The sequence below is a fragment of the Nomascus leucogenys genome, chromosome 15, assembly GCF_006542625.1.
Source record: "Nomascus leucogenys isolate Asia chromosome 15, Asia_NLE_v1, whole genome shotgun sequence".
NCBI classification, from domain to species: Eukaryota; Metazoa; Chordata; class Mammalia; order Primates; family Hylobatidae; genus Nomascus; species Nomascus leucogenys.
Genome location: NC_044395.1, coordinates 38,916,936 through 38,936,918, shown reverse-complemented (window position 1 = coordinate 38,936,918; position 19,983 = coordinate 38,916,936). Strand labels below are relative to the sequence as shown.

General features: G+C 36.4%; 1 protein-coding gene across 4 annotated transcripts in view; it reads right to left on the bottom strand.

Moving 5' to 3' along the window:
* Positions 1-14,159, bottom strand: part of MTMR2 (myotubularin related protein 2) — a 95,295-nt gene extending 81,136 nt beyond the window's left edge. The window contains exons 1-2 of one of the 4 annotated variants that reach the window (XM_030794672.1): positions 13,739-13,984; positions 4,146-4,216 (exon numbers count right to left, since the gene is read on the bottom strand). Coding sequence is in view for 1 of the 4 variants with exons in the window: in XM_030794671.1 (XP_030650531.1) it covers positions 13,739-13,818 (80 nt within the window). In the remaining 3 variants the exon portion in view is untranslated. Of the gene's footprint in view, positions 1-4,145; positions 4,217-13,738 lie in introns of all 4 variants that reach the window. The other 3 variants (XM_030794674.1, XM_030794671.1, XM_030794673.1) reach the window with 3 other exon arrangements.
* Positions 14,160-19,983: the final 5,824 nt, after the last annotated feature.

Below are 19,983 nucleotides of genomic sequence, written 5' to 3'. Positions count from 1 at the left end.
CAAATATTGGGGAGAAATTTTTTTAAATATATATATATAAACACACACACACACACACCCTACATGATTTTTTATATAGTCAATCAGAAGACAGACCCAAAACTTTAATCACAAAACCAATTTCACCACCAGTATTTTTCAATGTAACTGTTAGAAAAGTATTGACCCTTTCTGGCTCCACTGGTTTGGCCGAGTTTTAATAGAATTATCATTACTTTATTGTCAATCACAGCAACACCTGAAGGTACTTCACAGCAATGAACAGAATCTAATATTTATAATTCAACAAAAATACTTTTTGTAAAATTGAAAAAGTATTTCTGAAAATTAAAGATGCAGATGAACAAACATATAAAGAGTATACATACTTTAGAGTATATACTCTAAAGTGAAAACAACCTGGAAACTTCAAGTCATCTATCCTTTCATATATCCTAGTAAACAAATGCCTCTAGAAGATTTAGGAGAGGCTGCATTTCTACTGACCATAGTCATTACAATAAGATCTAAACCACTTGCCTTAAACTGTTTCACTCTTGCCGCCAATTCAATTTTTCTTCAATATTCCGTAGAAAGAAAAGATTATTTTTAAAAAGTGATTTTCTTGTAAGTAATGTCCTGAGCACATACACAGCATGTTTGCCCAAGAACATTAAAGCATGCCTTCTATATTCTGATTGTGAACAAGCTTTTCTAGGAATGCAAATTTTGCTCTCAATACTTACACAATGCACTATAGTATCATAAGCACTGTTTATGCTCTATTAGTCATTCTGTTGAAGATTTTATTTAAAAAAAATAATAAAAGGCCTGCAGTGTGTATAAAACATTTGAGACACAAAAGACCTATTGTCAGAATATTTGCAGGATCCTCAAAACAGAAAAACAAACCCCCCAAAACAAATTAATTTATAATTTTTAATTATGTTTAAAAATGCTGTGCCAGAACCCTGCATTAAACTTAACCAATTCATAAGATAAAAAAGATGATATAAATGATCATCATGGCATCTGATTGACAGAAATAAGAGACAACATGTTGTATTCTTCAGAGAAACAAAGGGGATTTGAGCTCTGGGACAGCCTTCCAACTGGTGCATGTTGGCACTTAGTTTGGAAAATCCCAAGGTTCTAAGGTACACGTGACCCTGGGCACAGTTATCAATTTATTTCCAGGTCTATTAATTACATTTTCCCAAAATATAACACAGGCATATGATTTCATAATGTAGCAGAGTCTGAACAACCAGTCTGTATAGAAAATAATTTACATGCCTGTTTTTTCTCCAGAGTATTGTTTCTTCAAAGAACTTTTCGGGAAATTTAAATAAATAAAGAGGTGAAAGCCAAAGTATTCTGCTGAAAATGAATGTGTCCCTGGGAGACAGGCGTGAGGACTGGAGGGCAGGAAGGACCTTGAGTTCCAGCGCCAATCTCACAGCCTCAGCACCCCATTTAAGGAGCTTCTCAGAATCTCTTCAAAAACCTCCGATTCAAATTCAGATGATAGCTCAAATGAAAACACACAGATTTATAAATAGCCTAGAGGGAAAAAGTTATTTAAATATCACTTAACTGAGAGAAGAATCAAACTAAACTGAAAACTGGTCAGATTATTAGAGCTCTGAAATTAACCCTTCCATCCCAAACTAAAGTATACAGGCAAAAACACTAAAAGAGAGAAGGTGATCTATTCCCTAAACACTTGCTCAACAAACACTTTTACTTGGACAAGTATAGAAAACATGGAAATTTATGTCTTGAAAAATGATCTGTCATGTAATTTTCTCACCCCACCTTGCAAACCTGAATTCATTATTAAAATTAGACAGTCATATATCCATTATTTTTGTTATCTAGATAGATATATTTTGTTTTTCCAAGACAAGCAAAACTGATTATTATACAATTAATCTTTCACTATCCTTTCAATGTAATGAGATACAACTTTTCTGCACAAACTTCAAAGTCTTATAAATGAAGTTAACACAGGTGGGTTTTTTTTTTTTTTTTTTTTCAGTTACTAAGTTGAAACTCTCAGTAGGAAAGGTAAAGCATTCAACTTCTCTTTGTAGTCCAGAAAGGTTAAGCTAAAAATCAAAATACTGACATTACTCAGTGATCCATGCCTGCCAAGGACATCTCTCCCTAATTTTGAATACTCTTCCCTATTTACCAGATTAGTTGTTGGAAATCATAAACTAGAAAACCACATAATAGATAAGGTTCCTTTCTAGAGCTCTTATAACTACAATCTTGTTTCCATGGTTATGAAAAGAACAAAAAAATTTTTAATGAAAAGAAAATTTATAATTGAAAAATATAATAATGTTTTAGAAATCAATAGGCTATTTTAAAATGACATTTTTAAAAATATCATAGAATTAAAATGGCTTGAAATATTAAAAAAAGGCATTGCATCATTAAGCTTTCTAGTAATTTGAGAATTACAGAGTATTTCCAAAATTAAGATAAAGAGATTTACTAATATAAAGTTACAAATCAGTAACTATCAATATACCATACATAATACAATATAAAATATATACAATACTAAAATTAATTCAAACTCTTATAGTTCAAAAATACTTCATAGATTTCAGTCCCTCAGAGATCTTGTGAATACCCACTATAAAATATAGTATTATAAATACAATAAAATTATTTCAATTATTTAAAGTTTCTGGTTTGGTATATAAAGCATCAGATTCTGTATGAAGCAAATAAAATCACTCCTAACTAGTGTACTTCACAGAATACAAATGAAGAAAAGTTTTAACACTAAACTGTTCATAGTATAGCTAATCAAGCACCTACTATTTGCAAAACACTATAAAATTTGTACCTACTATTTCACTCACAAAATGAAATCAGATCCTCATTTTCGTAAGCATAAAACTTAAATCCAGGTAGAAATAATATCATGGATACAAAAAAATGTTTTTTCTTTCCTTCACCAAGTCTATCATCCAATGATTTCAAAACCAGAATGAGTCACATATCTGACTAAAAATGAAGAAACAGTACATTTTTCATTTACATAACCCATATGTCCTCTTATTATTTTCAGCAACAGTGATAGATTGGTTATAATCTTATACATGGTATAAGCAGAGGGTTCTATAGACAGGAAATACAGTGAAGCTATATGGCCCTGCAAAAAAATCATGATGCTACATGGTAAAGTCTAGAACTGGGAATTAGGAGATCATCTCTGACACTAAATAGCTCTATGACCTCAGAGGAAAACCACAACCTTTCCTGGCCCTCTAACATTTATTGTGCTTTGGGGTAAATTATCAGAGTTCTCTAGATCTATTTCCACATCTGAAAACTTTTGGAAGTACACTAGCATCCAACAGCATCTGGATCAGTGGTTCTTCAACTGTTAAATGCCGATTCCTAACGTCACCTCAGTGATTCAGAATGTCCACGCTGAAACCTAGGAAGTTAAATGCTCACCAAGTTCACAGTTGACTGAAATACATAGGTGGTCCTCAGCCATAGTTGAAAAACACTAATTGGTGATCTCTAATCCTTCTAAGAGTATAAAAAGATGATATAATTCATTTCAGCACCAAGCTTTTAGGAATTCAGAATCTAGTACAGTGTGTAAGGCACAGTAGATGTTAAAGAATTATTTACAGAAAGAAAGGAAGGGAAAGAGGAGGAGAAAAAAAGAAAGAATAGAGAAAGGAAGGCGGCTAGCTAACTGGTCATATTTTTGGCTAAGAAACATACAAGACAGTAGTAAAATTACATTTGAATAACATACACAACACACATCAATAGCTGGAAAGCAAAGACCTTAGTATCTACAACATTTTGCATATAACATGAATTCTTGTCATCCTCTTCTCAAGTCAAACTGCAAAGTGCTAAGGAGGAAAAGGAAGAAAACAGAACATGGATGCCAAAAGAATTCTGTTGGAAAATAACTGGATGACTAAAACTTAGTGACTGCTTTCCCCAAGTAGAAGAGAACACAGAATTTTAAGGACAGGGACTTGGAAATGGAACTGAAGTTTGAAACTACTTGTTACTCATATGTGCAAATTTCATTTGGGATAATATATAATCCAGAAATATTGTTGGCAATATTAACTTTTGTCCATTTTTATATCTGCATTTTCCCATTCACTTACATTATAATTTTTGAGATGTTTTATCTTCACTTCTGATGATCTTCAAATGTCAATGGCTCTTAACACATTAACTGTAAATAAACACAAAGGAACTTAGGGGAATTCAGAAATTTAAGGAACTCTAAAGTATTCTAAATCATTGTGCAAAGCCTGCAGGGCAGGGAGTGGTGGGGAGGAGGCTTTGGCAATTACTTGCTTCATACTTTATATGATCTTCAAAATGTAAAACTGTTCTTTTGAATGAAATGATACTACCCTCTTAATCATCAGGTAACGAATGAAATGATACTATCCTCTTAATCATCAGGCAAAGAAAAAAAACATCCTATTTTCTGTCAGAAGGAAAAAAAATTCAAAGGTAAAGAAAATTCTCTCCAAATACAAACTCTCACTTGGTGAATGTATACTGTATCTTTATCCTTCTCCAGCAAAATAGCAGGTCGAGGAAACTCGTGTCCTCATCGCTACCACCCAATCAACCTGCCCTGGGACTGCCCTCTAACTACAAAGCTTTGGTCTGCACCTGGGGCACTAGATCTTCAGGCATGTGTGTTCTTTAGAGCACACAGACTCTGAAGTCAAATGGACCTGAATTCACATGTCAAGGTGCCCTCTCTAATCTTCCGTTTTCTTCTCTGTAAAATGGAAACATTAACACTCTCTAATTATACAGTTATGAGGATTATATGAGAAAATGCATAGAAGAAATGTAGCAACACGCCCAGCATAGTAAGCATGCAATAAATGTGCTATTTATATTATTGTTGTGTTTAATATTAATATTATTAATTTTTTACTATAACTGTCTACCACTAGGAAAGCAAGGCTTGTCTTCAATGTTGTTATTTTGAGGCAATGCCTTTGGTTATGATAAAAGAATGTTATCTAATATTGGTAACAGAGAACATCCGTACTATACAAAATTTTATTTTTGAACTTTGCTGGGCTTCTTGGCTCAGCTCAAGAATATTAAGGCTTGTAATCACCAGCCCATCATCAGCCAGTTATTTTCCCTTTTGCTAATGCATAACCTCCAGACAAGGCCTCCTCCCTATCTCAGCAACTGCTCATTTGCTGCTATCAGTAAAAGCAATTCTGCCGAGAAGAGAAATGGATATATTTCTGACTTAATGTCTATTAAATCCTCGGAGCCTGATGAATAAATGTTTTATCAATCCAGAGGAGACTTATATACATATGCTCTTCTATTCACGTCCAAATTATAATCTCCTTATGTTTGAAATTATATGCCTAAAATATTAATATTTCAGTTAGATGACAAAGGAATATATAAGACACAGATGTCTCCGGACTTTTAATAAAATCTTTAGGTCAAAGATACACAAACAAACTGAATATTGGCAAAAGCATTCATAAATTAAAATGGTCAGCTTTATTTATTTCCCTTATGGAAACCACATCCTTACAACTGAAATGAGAGAAAATAGCTAAGTAGAAACTGATGCAACATTCTAGAAGAGGATAAAATACATGGATACATGGCTTGGAAATGGATGTCAAATTGGAAGTAAGCAGAGTAGGCCACGCTACTACTTTACCGTGCAATTCCTTGAGCTCTTCAAGTGAAATATAATATAGCATGGCAATCCATTCTTCCTTTGATTTCTATTTCTCCATCACTTAATGATCTTGTCATTATTAAATGTATCACTTTCATTTTATGGTTCCAGACTAGGATTATAAAAATCTGACCCAAGACAAGACACAAAAAAATAGAAAGCTAAACTCAAGAGTTCAGAGTGCTCCAAGATACAGTTCTGTTTTTTGGTCTGCAACAATATATTACCTCCTCTCTTTCAGTGTGTTTTCTGTTTTGGTCATTGCATTTGCGACTCTAAGGGTGTCTCTGGCATAAGTGAAATATTGCAGACTTTAGGTGGAAAATGTCTTTCTTTTAAACGATTCATCTGTACACAAGAGGAAAAGCTGCTATGACTCCAATACCCATTCTCTCCTATTCTTCAGTGACAGAACCTCCAAATTTAGCTCAGCACAAAGGCCTCACAGATGAGACTGCCTATCCTAGCCTCTTGTTTACCTACGTATGGCCATGGGACCATCCATGTTCTAGCCAACTGGATGTAAGTTAAAAAAAACGACATGTGACTGCCAAAAAAGTAACCTTCAAAGAGAGAGAGTATGCTCCTCTTCTTCCCTTCCTCCTGAAGATATAATCGCTAGAGTTCCAACAATAATTTTGGTTCATGAGGTAACCCTGGAATGTAAGACAATCTGGGTCCTTGATACTTCAGATCCACCATATTAGATCTGTATTGACTATCTCCAGGCTTTCATGTGGAAAAAAAATTTAGCATCTCTTATATTAAGCCACTGTCAGTTTGTATTTTGTTATGTGCTGCTAAACCTAAAGCATAACTTAAAAAAAAAGAATTTTCCAAATAACAGTGTTTAAATTTTTAATTAAAATATATTTTACAGGTAATTTTTAACATATTTAATACAAAGCATTTGCTCTTATTTACTCTAGACTGAAAATATTTAAAGAGCCCAAGAGTTATTCATACAAAGTAAGAGTCTGAAAGAATAACTATTCACCAGTGATTACGGCCATAGGTCCTATGTACTTGGGGAAGGGAAGAATTATGAAGCTTGCTTATTAACAGTTTATATTAATGACAACATTGGTACCTATATAGAAACATATTAGGAAGGACAGGCACAATTAGTTTTGCGTAATAAAGCTACAGGAAAGGGAACTGAAGTTATTATTTTCAAGAAGGCATCTTCCCTAGTCCTTTTTATTTTAATAATCTAGTACCAACCTTATCTTTTTATACAGTTCCATTTTTAATTTGACTTCCTGTGGAAAGCAGGTTTTTAAAATCACTCCCTATCCTTGACTATCACCTCTAATAGTGTTTAATTATTATCTACCGATTTAACTAAATCAAACAGTAGACACAAAGATAGCAAGTACTGTACATATTCAAAACCATCTTCCTTACAAAGGAAAAATATTCCACACTAAAATCTGGAGAATTTCCATTACTCAAATCCTGAATCACATGCAATCTTTGGCTCTGGCGATTTTGAATACAATAGCATTAACTTGGCAGCTTTCCAAAATAAACTTACTGCTTTCTGGTCATCTGTATCCAGGTTATCTCCTTCCCCTGGGCATAATCCAAATTTTACAAGTTCAGGTGATGGCCTCCTGGAATTACTTGTTCATAACACAGTTGACCCTCGAACAACACAGGAGTTAGGGTGCTGACCTTCAATGCAGTTGAAAATCCGCATATAATTTTGACTCCCCAAACTACTCCCCAGACTTAACTATTAATAGTCTACTGTTGACTGGAAGCTTTACGGATAACATAAACAGCCCATCAAAACATATTTCAGGCTGCATGCCAATATACTGAACTCTAACAATGAAAAAAATGATATTAAGACAATCACAAGGAAAAGAAAATACATTTACTACCCATTAAGTGGAAGTGGGTCATCATAAAGTTTGTTATCCTCATCAGGTTGCACATGCTGAGGAGGAAGAGGAGGGGTTGGTCTTGCTGTGTCAAGGGTGGCAGAGGCAGAAGAAAATCCACATAAAAGTGGATCTGAACAGCTCACACCCATGTGGTTCGAGGGTCAACTGTACCTTTTTTATAAATGCTTGTTTCCACTAATCTTTCTCACTAAGAATCTATTTTTATGAAAAAACCTAAAACACATATTCTTGTTTTATGTTACCCATGGCTGAGAAAGAAAAATGCCTTAGGAAATTTCCTAGAAATCAAATCTAATAAATCAACAAGAGATGACTTTTACCTTTTACTACTTTAGTCAACATTTTTACAAAAATGCTCTCAAGTAATAGTTTTACAGTACTTCTAACATAGACCTTAACTTCGTTTTAACTAATGCTGATTGCATTACAAAAGGCACCAATTAGCAAAAGATCCAAGGCAGTGGTTCTCAAACTTTAGCATCAATCAGGATCACCTGGAAAGCTTGCTAAAACACCAACAGCTGGGCTCCACTCCTAAAATTTTAATTCAGTTAGGTCCAAGGTAGGGCCCAAGAATTTGTATTTGTAACAAATCCCAAAGAGATACTGATGCTACTGGCCTGGAGACCAAACTTTTGAGAACTACTGGTCTACACTAATAGGAAATTATTGATAATAGCATAAAAAGGAAAAATACAGATATATTTGGGACCCAGTCTCAGGTTCACTATCAACTTGCATTCTTTAAATATGTCCTTTCTGAAAAGCTACATAATTACTATTTCAGACCAATATTGGTTCTTATCTAAGAGAACTTAGATCTTTGAGGGTTTTTAAGTAATGACATCCAAAATAAGTAATTTTTAGTCTAATATGTTCAATGTTTGATGCAAGGTACTACTAATAATGCCAAGGTTGTAGGTTCAATCTGGTAGCTTTACTCTGTTTTACAGCTATAATTTCTACCTCTAATCTTGCCAGCTGTCTCAGAAGACATGCCAAGAGTGATAAAGGGAATGGGTAAAAATGTGTGATTTTACACAAATCCATCACCACTACTAGAAAAACAACATAAAAGCATATTTCCTACCAACATATCACTTTTTTTTCTTGAGACAGGGTCTCACTGTCTTGCCCAGGCCAGAATACAGTGGCACCATCACAACCCACTGCAGCCTCAACGTTCCCAGGCTCAGGTGATCCTCTCACACCAGCCTCCCAAGTATCTGGAACTACAGGCATGCACTACCATGCCAAGCTAACTTTTTATTTTGCCATGTGACCCAGGCTGGTCTGGAATTCCTGGGCTCAAGCGATCCCAAACTGCTCAGCCTCCTAAACTGCTAGGATTACAGGCGTTAGATACTGCACCTGGCCTCCAACACATCACTCTTAAGTGACCTTGAGGCTAAAACTAAAGATGAGAACTTGCAACAAAATGTGTTTTAGAAATCCAGGAAACTCTTCTACTTCTTCAGGCTATAAGTATAATCAAAATCCATGGAAACAGAAATCTAGGAATTGCTGTTTTCAAATGATGATAATTTTAAGGCAGGCATGCAATTTAGAAATGCAATTAGTTGAGAACTACTTTGAGTATGTGTACCTCCCCTTTGATTTTTTTAATGGAAGTTAAATGTAAATATAAGATGCTCATCAATGCTAATGAAATTATATACTAGAAATTGATAAAACCAAAATGATCTGGGGTAAACAAGTATGGTACCCAGAATAACTAAAGCCTGAGGGTATATGAAGGATGACAAGAATACACATTAATGAAAACGACTAACAACACAAGTTAGAGCAAAAGGGGCAAAAGTAATCAAGAGTAGCAGATGGATAAATAGGTAGTTGAAGAGGATATAACCTCATTGTGTATAGGACTGGGCACAGAACAGATAATACAGCCAGTAAAATCAGCTCAAGATGCCCAGAGTCTGCCATAAAAATAACTTCAGCTTAGACCTGAAATTGCAAGCGTTCAGGCCAAATTCAACAGAAGGAATCCTTTTTAATCCTTTGAACGGGAACAACAAACAAGACCAGTGGTGAACATTCCGTCAACATTCTTTTATTTAGATGTTCACTGAGCACCTATTTGGCACTAGATATCTTACCATTTGATTATGCACAATACAAACTAATCAAAGAAACCCACTAAAGCAGTGCATTTTATAATAATGTATAAACTGAAAAATGGAAAACCAGACTAAGATGGCAGATTATTACCAATATAATGTCAAATTCTGCTGTGTAACTCATTACAGTTCTGAGACTCAGGCCTACTCTTATGATCACATCTGACCTACAGTATTATTTTACCTATATCATATAAAGTCATACTTATATCAAGAATCAGAGCACACCCAACAAGAATAAAATTACAGAATATAACTAGATTATCAGGATGCTAAAGTGAAGTTTTCCACAACTCCCTCTCTCTTTCTGTGGGGATAGACATACATGAAGAATGGCCAACAGCAAGATATACAAGAGTTGCTGAACAGTTTACTGAAGTATGGCAATATTAAGCAGGACTCACCAAAGACAACTATTGTTTTTTGTTTTTGTTTGAGATGGAGTCTCACTCTATTGCCCACGCTGGAGTGCAGTGGCGCGTTCTTGGCTCACTGCAACCTCGGCCTCCCAGGTTCAAGTAATTCTGGTACCTCAGCCTCCCAAGTAGCTAGGATTACAGGTGCGTGCCACCACGCCCAGCTGACAGTTACCTTTTTTTTTTTTTTAAAGATGCAGGATGACAAAACTATAGCTGGTTAGGAAACTACTATCTGGATATCATATGAAGAATGAAATTGCCCTTTTGTGGGCAAAAGCATCAGACCTATGATGACCTAGAAGGCATAACTGGAGACAAGAGAACTCTGAAATGACTACAGATACTTAGTAAGACTCATCACATGTTTATTGTGAACTACAGATTGCACAACGGCCCTTCATCCAACTTCAATGGAGTATGTCATTTTCATTTTTTAAAATATTTTTACTTATTTTAAAAAGTCTTTCTTTTTTAGAGATGGGGTCTCACTATGTTGCCCAGGCTGGTCTCAAACCCCTGGGCTCAAGTGATCCTCCCACCTTGGCTCCCAAAGTGCTGAGATTACAGGCATGAGCCATGGCGCTCGGCCAAGTATGTCATTTTCAAAAAACAATGGGCAACCACATGGATTAGTGTATTATTCTTCCTACTTTCCAAAAGGGCTTCAGACATCTAATCAATACATTTAAACATAACACATAATATTTAACTTGAGTTCATGTAATAATAAAAGTACTTAAAGAAATTAGAGATGAGTATACTACCACCTTCAGATATAAATTTGACTAAAGTGTTTTACTAAGCTAAAGATGCAGTTACGTAGTTACCACTTACTAACCAACAAGGAGCACGCATAATTTTTTCTACAAATAATTTTCCTTGTAGCTAAACTCAGCAGAAATTTATGTTAATCCATGTGTGAAAAACATTCTGTGACACATTTAACAATATTAACTATTATTCTGCCAGAGATATCAAAACAAATTCCAAAGGCAGTTTCCCAATTAGGCCTCTGTATAAAAACAGAAAGCATAAAAATAAATTACAATTTAAGGGCATCATTTCTGCAAAAACTGAGATAATATAGGCCAAACAGCAATAATTTTGCTTTGTCAAAGGCTAATGAAACAAAAGAAGTAACTTAAACAATCTAGACAGACACTTAACATAGCTATGAGACCACAGCAGTCCACACTGGCAATGTATTAGAGTCGCCTGCGATGAAGTGTTAGCCTAGATTGTTTAAAATTAAGCTTTCTAACTAGTGTCTATAATGTAATACATTACATACTGCTGATTAAGGAGAGTGCCACAAACAGGTATGATGATTAATGAAATAAAAGATACATAGAATTTAGCAGGGAAACTTCCATACAGTAGACATTAAGTAAATGTTACTTTTCTACCTTCCAGAGGAGAGTAATGAAAGCTGGCATTCTCTTATGGAAAATAGGAATCATACTTATATTTTTGTCCAGAGAGGATGAGGCTAATCTACTATATCACAATTCTCTTGAGGAGTACTTAATTTTCTCAATTTTGTCAGTAACACAATTTTTTATAAAGAAGTTCATATACATATATAAACTTTAAACTTGCCGGGCTCTCTTTTTAGGAAATAAATATGTTAAAGTGGCACCGTTAGGTATATTAGTTTGTAATAATAAAGGACATTTATTTCGTGTAATTGCAAAAATCCAAAACAAAGGTTATTTGCAAAGGAATTATCTTTAAAATTAATATCAATGCATTTATCTTAGTATTGTCATTAAAATTTTAAAAATGACAATGTTAGAGTTCCAAGGGACCTTACAGATTTTCTAGATCAAGCTTCTTATTTTAAAAGATGAGAAAACTGTAGACTAAAAAGTCTAAATGATAAAGACCAAAGAGCTAGCTCAGCCAGAGACTTCAGCATGGGAGCTTCCTAACTTCCAGTACTTCCTTCTTTCCAACATACTATGCTGCTTCATGTGGTTCTAACTTCCCTGCCTTGGATGAGAGTACTGGTTGCCTCTTATTCTATTCTGAGGCATAGTTGTCATTTGTAACTTTCCCATAAAATGAGAATTTTCCAACCTGTTTTCTGAATGAATTATACGACTGAACATGTTAATCCTCAGCTTTCTAAATTTCAAAGCAATAAATACAGAATTCAAAAAATACTTGACTCAAACGTGCAATATATATAATCAAACTGCAAAGAAAAATCCTCCTCTCCTGGATAATTCAGGCTACAAGTTCAAAAAAAAAAAAAAAAAAAAAACCATTTAGTGAGTACCTATCACATGCTAAGACTATGTTAAGTGCTGGAGATATGAAGATGATTAAGATTGCCCTCAAGTATAATAGCTTATAGCCTGGTGGAAAAGGCACTTTAAGCCAACAATTATAGTGTGCTTATTAAAGACTCTGAAAAACGACTGGGCAGGGAGCTATGAGTGCATATGGCGATTTAGAATGAAGGATCAGACAGTGGTTCCCCAGTGAGGTACGGAACACCAATAGGAAAAAAGGCAATAACTACCCATATTTAGCAGAATCCAAAATGAATTATAATACAGCCACTTCAACTGATTCGAGGAGAAAATGAAAATTGTGTGTTTTCACACAGCAGTTATCGAATCACTCTCTAATAACAATTAGACTATTATTCAGTGGAAAAGAACCAGATTTCGTCGTGGCTGCATAAAAAGCAAATACAGGTCTTACATTATTTTAAAATCAAAGAAAAAGACTGCATCCAAAACGCGTCTAGTTAATATTCATAAAAGCTCTCTGCAAAGCTGCATAAAGTCCTCCTCAAAATTCCAGGAAAAAATTCCCATCTGTTACAAGAGAAATGACAACCTGGAGAACCAGTAGCCCAAGAAGGAAGAAAACTACCACTCATTTTGTTTTCTTAAACCTATCACTGGGGATAAAAACCACTCAGATTCCTTGATACTGACTTTCAGCTGGAAGATTTAGAAAAGAGAAGCACAGGAGACATTTTTATTTACATATTTAAGCAAAAGGAGAGGCGAGAAGAAAATCAGAGTGTAGAGAAAAGCATGAAAGAAATTAAGAAGGTGAAGCCATGAAAAGAGAGAAAAGGGCTGGGCAAGAACCCAAAAACCAAAGACATAAGAAGGGGTGGAGGAAGAAAGATTGACTTTAGGATGGTTTTGGAAAAAGTGACAGAGAAAGACAGGAAATGTGGGGAAAAGAATGGGGGCGGGGGAAACGGTCTTACAAAGGTTTGAGAGGGAATGAAAGACAGGAGAAAGTAATTAACTGGGGCCACCTCCATCGGGGAGAAAACGAGATCGGAATATGAAAGGTGGAGGAATCGATAGAGAAGCAGCGAGTTTTAACCTCCTTTTCCTCAGCCTCCACGCCCCAGGGAGGGAGGCAGAAGTGGTTCCCAAGTCTCCGGGAAGGAATTCCGGCGTAGCCTTCAGAAACCAGAATCCGCGAATTGGGGCAACAATCCAGCGGGTCCCCGGCCCCTCTCCATCCCCTTCGGACGCTGGGCGGGGCCCTGGGCGTCCTGGTTACCTGGACAAGGAGTCCACGCTGGGCGGCCGAGCCGCCGCCGGCTGGGAGCCAAGACTCTCGCAGCTCGAGCTCTTCTCCATCGCGCGGCAGGGGCAGCAAAGGGAAAGGCTGAAGCAGTCTTCGCGGCTACAGGGCGGGAGAAGCGGAGGGCGGAGTGCTCCGGGCAGGGGCCGCAGTCAGGCCAGCGCCGGCCCGGGAGGGAGACCGGAAGCGGCCATGTTCCCCCAGAGTGCACCGCGCCTGTAGGCTGCTGGGCAGCGGGAAGACCCCTCTGCGCCGCTCAGACGCCGGCACCAACGCTCCGTGCTGGTTGTGTCCGGCGGCGCGACCTCTGGTCTTGGGGAAAGGGAGGTGGCGGCTCCCAGGGTGAGGGGGTCTGGTGAAGTGGGAGGGATGAAGGACCAGACCCTTAGGGAAGGAGGAGAAATCCTAGGTGTAAGAGGAATGAGGGAACACTAAACATGAGGGTCTCAGGAAAGAGATAAGGACCTGAGGCCAGGAGGATGATTGAGACAGGAATGTGGGGGTCAAGGAAAACAAGAGAACCTGATAATGAGAGAAAAGTGAGAAAGAGGTATGGAAGAGGGATTGGGGAGGATCTGATATACATGCAAACTGATATACATGCAAAAAGAATTATATACTACTGGATGCGGTGGTATTGGATTACCCAAGTAGAAGACAAACTTTTACCGATTTTTCCCTGCCCTTTCAAATTCCCATGCCTAGCAGGAAGGGAGTGTGGAGGAATAGAACTATGATAAGAGAACAGGAGCTGGGTAAAGGGGAAATGCTTCTGCTAGGATTTTTCTGTTAGAATACAGGAAGGCCATAAGAAGGACACCATAAAGGGATTTTTCTGATTGAGATTGAATCCCAATCATCTCATGTATGGGGTTTAAAATTATGCAAACATTATTCCTGTAAAATAAAAAATCAGACGATCCTTAAAAGAAAAAATTCCTTGCTAGGATAAATAGAATTATATTGATTTAAACTAGACTTAATTTATAATGTATAGCTGATGTCTTTTTAAAAACCTTATAGTTGCAGTGCAATATTAACTTGCAAGTACATTCCCAAGAAGAACAACCTAGCTTAGTTATGTTCAGTGTAAGGTAGAGTAGTTACTGATGAGTATGTATTTAAGCACAAAAGGCTTAGCCTTTTTTGAGTTTGGCGAGGACAGACAGCGACCGATTGTTTTTATTTCCGTAATTTTTAAGAGACCTTAACTGGACTCTATAGGCAAAGGGAGTAGGTAGTCAAAAACATTTTTTAACAAGCTTAAATATCTATAATAACTCATAGAAGAATTTCCTTATTTCTTCACCATCTCTACCTGCCTTCCAAAATGCTGACTCACTGTCAGCTACTTTGACTTAAATTTCCTTAGTGAAGACTGATGAACCCTTGAATGGGAGACCCGTGTACTTTCTTCCACCCAGTTCGTTCGTAGCACTTTGTTAATAGAACCCTCGAAACCTTCTGCCTGATGTAACAATATGTGTATGGTTCTATCTAGTGATTAATAAAGAACAGTGTAGTAAAAGTGTAGAGACTTTGGAACCAGACAAACCTGCATCGGAATCCCGGTTCTGTCTCTACACTTCCTCTGTGCTGTGATTAAGTTGTTTCACATCTCTAAAATGGGAATAAAATGGGAATAAAAATATCTACGTAATAGGTTGTTTTTCTCTATGCAGGGTCGGTTGCACAGTACGGTCTCACTAAGTAGATCTATTATTACTTGTTTTTCCACTGAACTTACTGCTTAACTTCTAACCTGACTGGTAAAATGGTAACTTCTCAGAGTGAAAACACAAGCAAAGAATATCAGCTGAAAATTAATTAGTGAACTCTAATTAATTAATGAACTCTAAGAAAATGATAAAACATGGTTAACTTGGGACCTCACCAAAAGTTATTAATTTTTCAATTTATAATCTGGGCTGTTTTTTCTCAAACTATCTGCAAGAAGGAGCAATGTTTTGTTTTTAATTTTCAAATTGTCACCAACCAATACTTTTTTAAAATATAAGAAAAATTAATCACAGTTGGTTCCATGTCCTCAGATTCAACCAACCACAGATTGAAAAATTTGTAAAAATTGTAAAAAACAAAATAATACAAATAGAAGACAATACAGTATAACAACTATTTACATAACATTTACATTGTATTAGATATTATAAGTAATCTAGAGTTGATTTAAAGTATACAGGAGGATATGCATAGGTTATATGTAGATACTAATGCCATTTTATATAAGAGACTTGAGCATCTTTAGATTTTACTATCCTTGGGGGTCCTGAAACCAATAATCTGCAGATACGAAGGGATAACTGCACTAGGAAAATTAAAGAAAAAGGTATGCAAAATACAAGGCCAAATTGTTTATTAGATTTAACAGATATTATTCCTTGAAAGTTTCGTGAAAGTTCCTAAACACTTATTCTCAATATTGCGTTTATCTCATCATAGACTGACAACAGTTCATGTATGGGTACTACACCAAAAAACCATTGAGATCTCATAAATTAATAAAGTTGCAGAATACAAAACCCACATCCAAAATTAGTTTGCATTTCTATGCATCTATAATGGCCAAAAAAGAAATCAAGAAGGCAATCCCGTTTACAAAAACTGCAAAACAAAAACAAACAAAAGCCAGGAATAAGTTTAACCAAGGAAATGAAAGACCTCTATAAGAAAAACTGTAAAACTCTGATGAAGGAAATTGAAGAAGATGCAAACAAATGGAAAGATATTTCATGCTCATGGAACAGAACAATTAACATTGTTAAAATAACCATACTACCCAAAGCAATCTACAAATTCAATGTCTATCAAAATATCAGTGTCATTTTTCACAAAAAAAGAAGAAAAATTCTAAAATTCACATGAAACTAAAAAAGAGCCTGAATAGCCAAAGCAATCCTGAGCAAAAAGAACAAAGCTGGAGACATCAGACTATCTGACTTCAAAATATAAATAAATACAAGGCTATACCAACAGCGTCGTATTGGTATAAAAACAAACACACATATCAGAGGAACATAAGAGAGAATCCAGAAGTAAACACATGCATTTACAGCCAACTGATTTTGGACAGACATCAAGAAAATACACTGGGGAAAGGACAATCTCTTCAATAAATGGTGCTAGAAATATTGGGTATCCATATTCAGAAGAATAAAACTGGACCCCTGTATCTTACCACATACACAAATCAACTTAAGATGGATTAAAGACTAAAATGTAACACCTAAAGCTGTCAAATAACTACAATAAAATATAAGGGAACTACTTCAGGACTTTAGGCAATGATTTTACAGCTAAAACCTCAAAAGCACAAATAACAACGCAAATAGACAAATGGGACTATATTAAAGTAAAAAGCTTCTGCACAGTAAAGGAAACAATCTACAAGGTAAAGAGACAACTTGTTGAATGGCAGAGAATATTTGCAAACTATTTATCTGACAAGGGAGTAGTAATTAGAATATATAATGAACTAAAATATCTGAACAGTAAAAAAAAAAAAAAATCCCATTAAAAAATATGCAGGCTAAGCGTGTGGCTCACACCTGTAATCCCAGCACTTTGGGAGGCTGAGGTGGGCAGATCACTTGAGGTCAGGAGTTTGAGACCAGCCTGGCCAAAATGGTGAAACCCCATCTCTACTAAAAAATACAAAAATTAGGTGGGCATGGTGGTGTGTGCCTGTAATCCCAGCTACTTGGGAGGCTGAGGCAGGAGAATTGCTTGCACCCAGGAGGCAGAGGTTGCAGTGAGCCAAGATCGTGCCACTGCACTCCAGCCTGGACGACAGAGTGAGACTCCATCTCAAAAAAAAAAGGCAAAGGGCCAGGCACGGTGGCTCACACCTGTAATCCCAGCACTTTGGGAGGCTGTGGTGGGCGGATCACCTAAGGTCAGGAGTTCGAGACCAGACTGGCCAACATGGCAAAAACCCATCTCTACCAAAAATAAAAAATAAAAAATAAATAGCTGGGTGTGGTAATGGGTGCCTGTAATCCCAGCTTCTGGAGGCTGAGGCAGGAGAATCACTTGAACCCAGGAGGCCAAGGTTGCAGTGAGCCTAGATCATGCCACTGCACTTCAGCCTGGGAGACAGAATGAGACTTTGTCTCAAAGAGAAAAAGGGCAAAGGACATAAACAGATGTTTCTCAAAGGAAGACACAAGAATAGCCAAAAGGTATATGAAAAAATGCTCAATGTCACTAATTATCAGGACAGTGTAAGTCAAAACCACAATGAGATATCACCTTATCCCAGTCAGAATGACTGTTATCAAAGAGACAAAAAATAACAGATGCTGGTGAGGATGTGGAGAAAAGGGAACTCTTATACTCTGTTGGTGGGAATGTAAATTAGTATGGCCAGTATGGAAAATAGTCTGGAGATTTCTGAAAAAAAATAAAAATAGAACTACCATATGATCCAGCATGCCCATTACTGGGTATTTATTCAAAGGAAAAGAAATTAGTTATCAAAAAGATACCTGCACCCCATGTTTATTTTGCAGCACTATTCACAGTAATAAAGATATGGAACCAACCTACATGCCCATCAATGGTCAAATGAATAAAGAAAATATATGTATGCAATGAAATATAAAAAAGAATGAAATCATGTCATTTTCAGCAACATAAATAGAATTACAGGTCATTATGTTAAGTGAAATAAGCTAGGCACAGAAAGACAAAAATCACGTGTTATCTCTCATATATGGGAGCTCAAAAAGTCAATCTCATGGAAGTAGAGAGTAGAATGAAGGACACCAGAGGCTAGGAAGAGGAAGGATGAGGAGAGGTTGGTTATCGAGTACAAACATACAGTTAGATAGAAGAAATAAGTTATAGACTGGGCGCAGTGGGTCATGTAATTTCATCACTTTGGGAGGACAAGGCAGGTGGATCACTTGAGGTCAGGAGTTCAAGACCAGCCTGGCAAAAGTGGTGAAACCCCATCTCCACCAAAAATACGAAGATTAGTCAGATGTGGTGGCAGGCACCTGTAATCCCAGCTACTCAGGAGGCTGAGGCAGGAGAATTGCTTGAACCTGGGAGGCAGTTGCAGTAAGCCAAGATTACACCACTGCTCTCCAGCCTGGATGATAGAATGAGACTTCATCTAAAAAAAAAAAAGTTCTAACATTCAGTAACAGAATATGATGTCTATAGTTAACAAGAATATACAGTATATTTCAAAATAGCTAGAGCAGAGGACTTGAAATGTTCTCAACACATAGAAATAATAAATACTCAAGGTGATGGATTCCCTAAATACTCTGGCTTGGTCATTACATATTCTGTGCATGCAACAAAATATCACATGTGCCCTATAGATATGTACAAATATTATATATCGAAATGAAGAGAGAAAATGAAAATAATAAACATTGAATGACCAAGAAGATATAATTAAAATAGATTGAACATCATAGAATAATTTTATGGACATCTTTACACCAAATGCTTATAATCTTAAATAAATATTTTGAAACAGAGACACGCCAAAATTTGCTAAATAAGGAATAGAAAAAAAAAATAGAAGTTAAAAAAATCAAAAACCTCTCCCTCAAATAATTTTATGAATCAAGTCTAACAGATTTTGAAGAAATTAAGGAACAGAAAAAGAAAGCTGCTGAATCAATTTTATGAGGTCTGTTTCCCATAGGCCTTTCCTTTGTGAACATTTATAAACACAAGTGAAATCCTAAATGAAATATTACTTAAACTAGGGTGATGTCAACAAGAGGCCGGACTAGGAAGATGCAGGCTTTTCTGGCCACACAGATGATGACTTAAAAACAATGTACAAGCTGGGCACAATGGCTCACCCCTGTAATCCCAGAATTTGGGAGCCTAAAATGGGCGGATTGCTTAAGCTCAAGAGTTTGAGTCCAGCCTGGGCAACATAGTGAAACCCCATCTCTTCAAAATATACAAAAAACTAGCTGGGTGTGATGGCATGTGCCTGTAGTCCCAGCTACTTGGGAGGCTGTGATGGCAGGATCGCTTGAGCCCAGGAGGTCAACGCTGCAGTGAGCCGTTATTAAGCCACTGCACTCCATCCTGGGTGACAGAATGAGACCCTGTCTAAGAAAGAAAGAAAGAAAAAAGTACAAGACAATCTGTGTGAGAAGTTAAAGCACGTTAAACCAAGAGAGTATTCTAGAGAAAGAGGTAGAAAAACTTATGGCATTTGGCATACC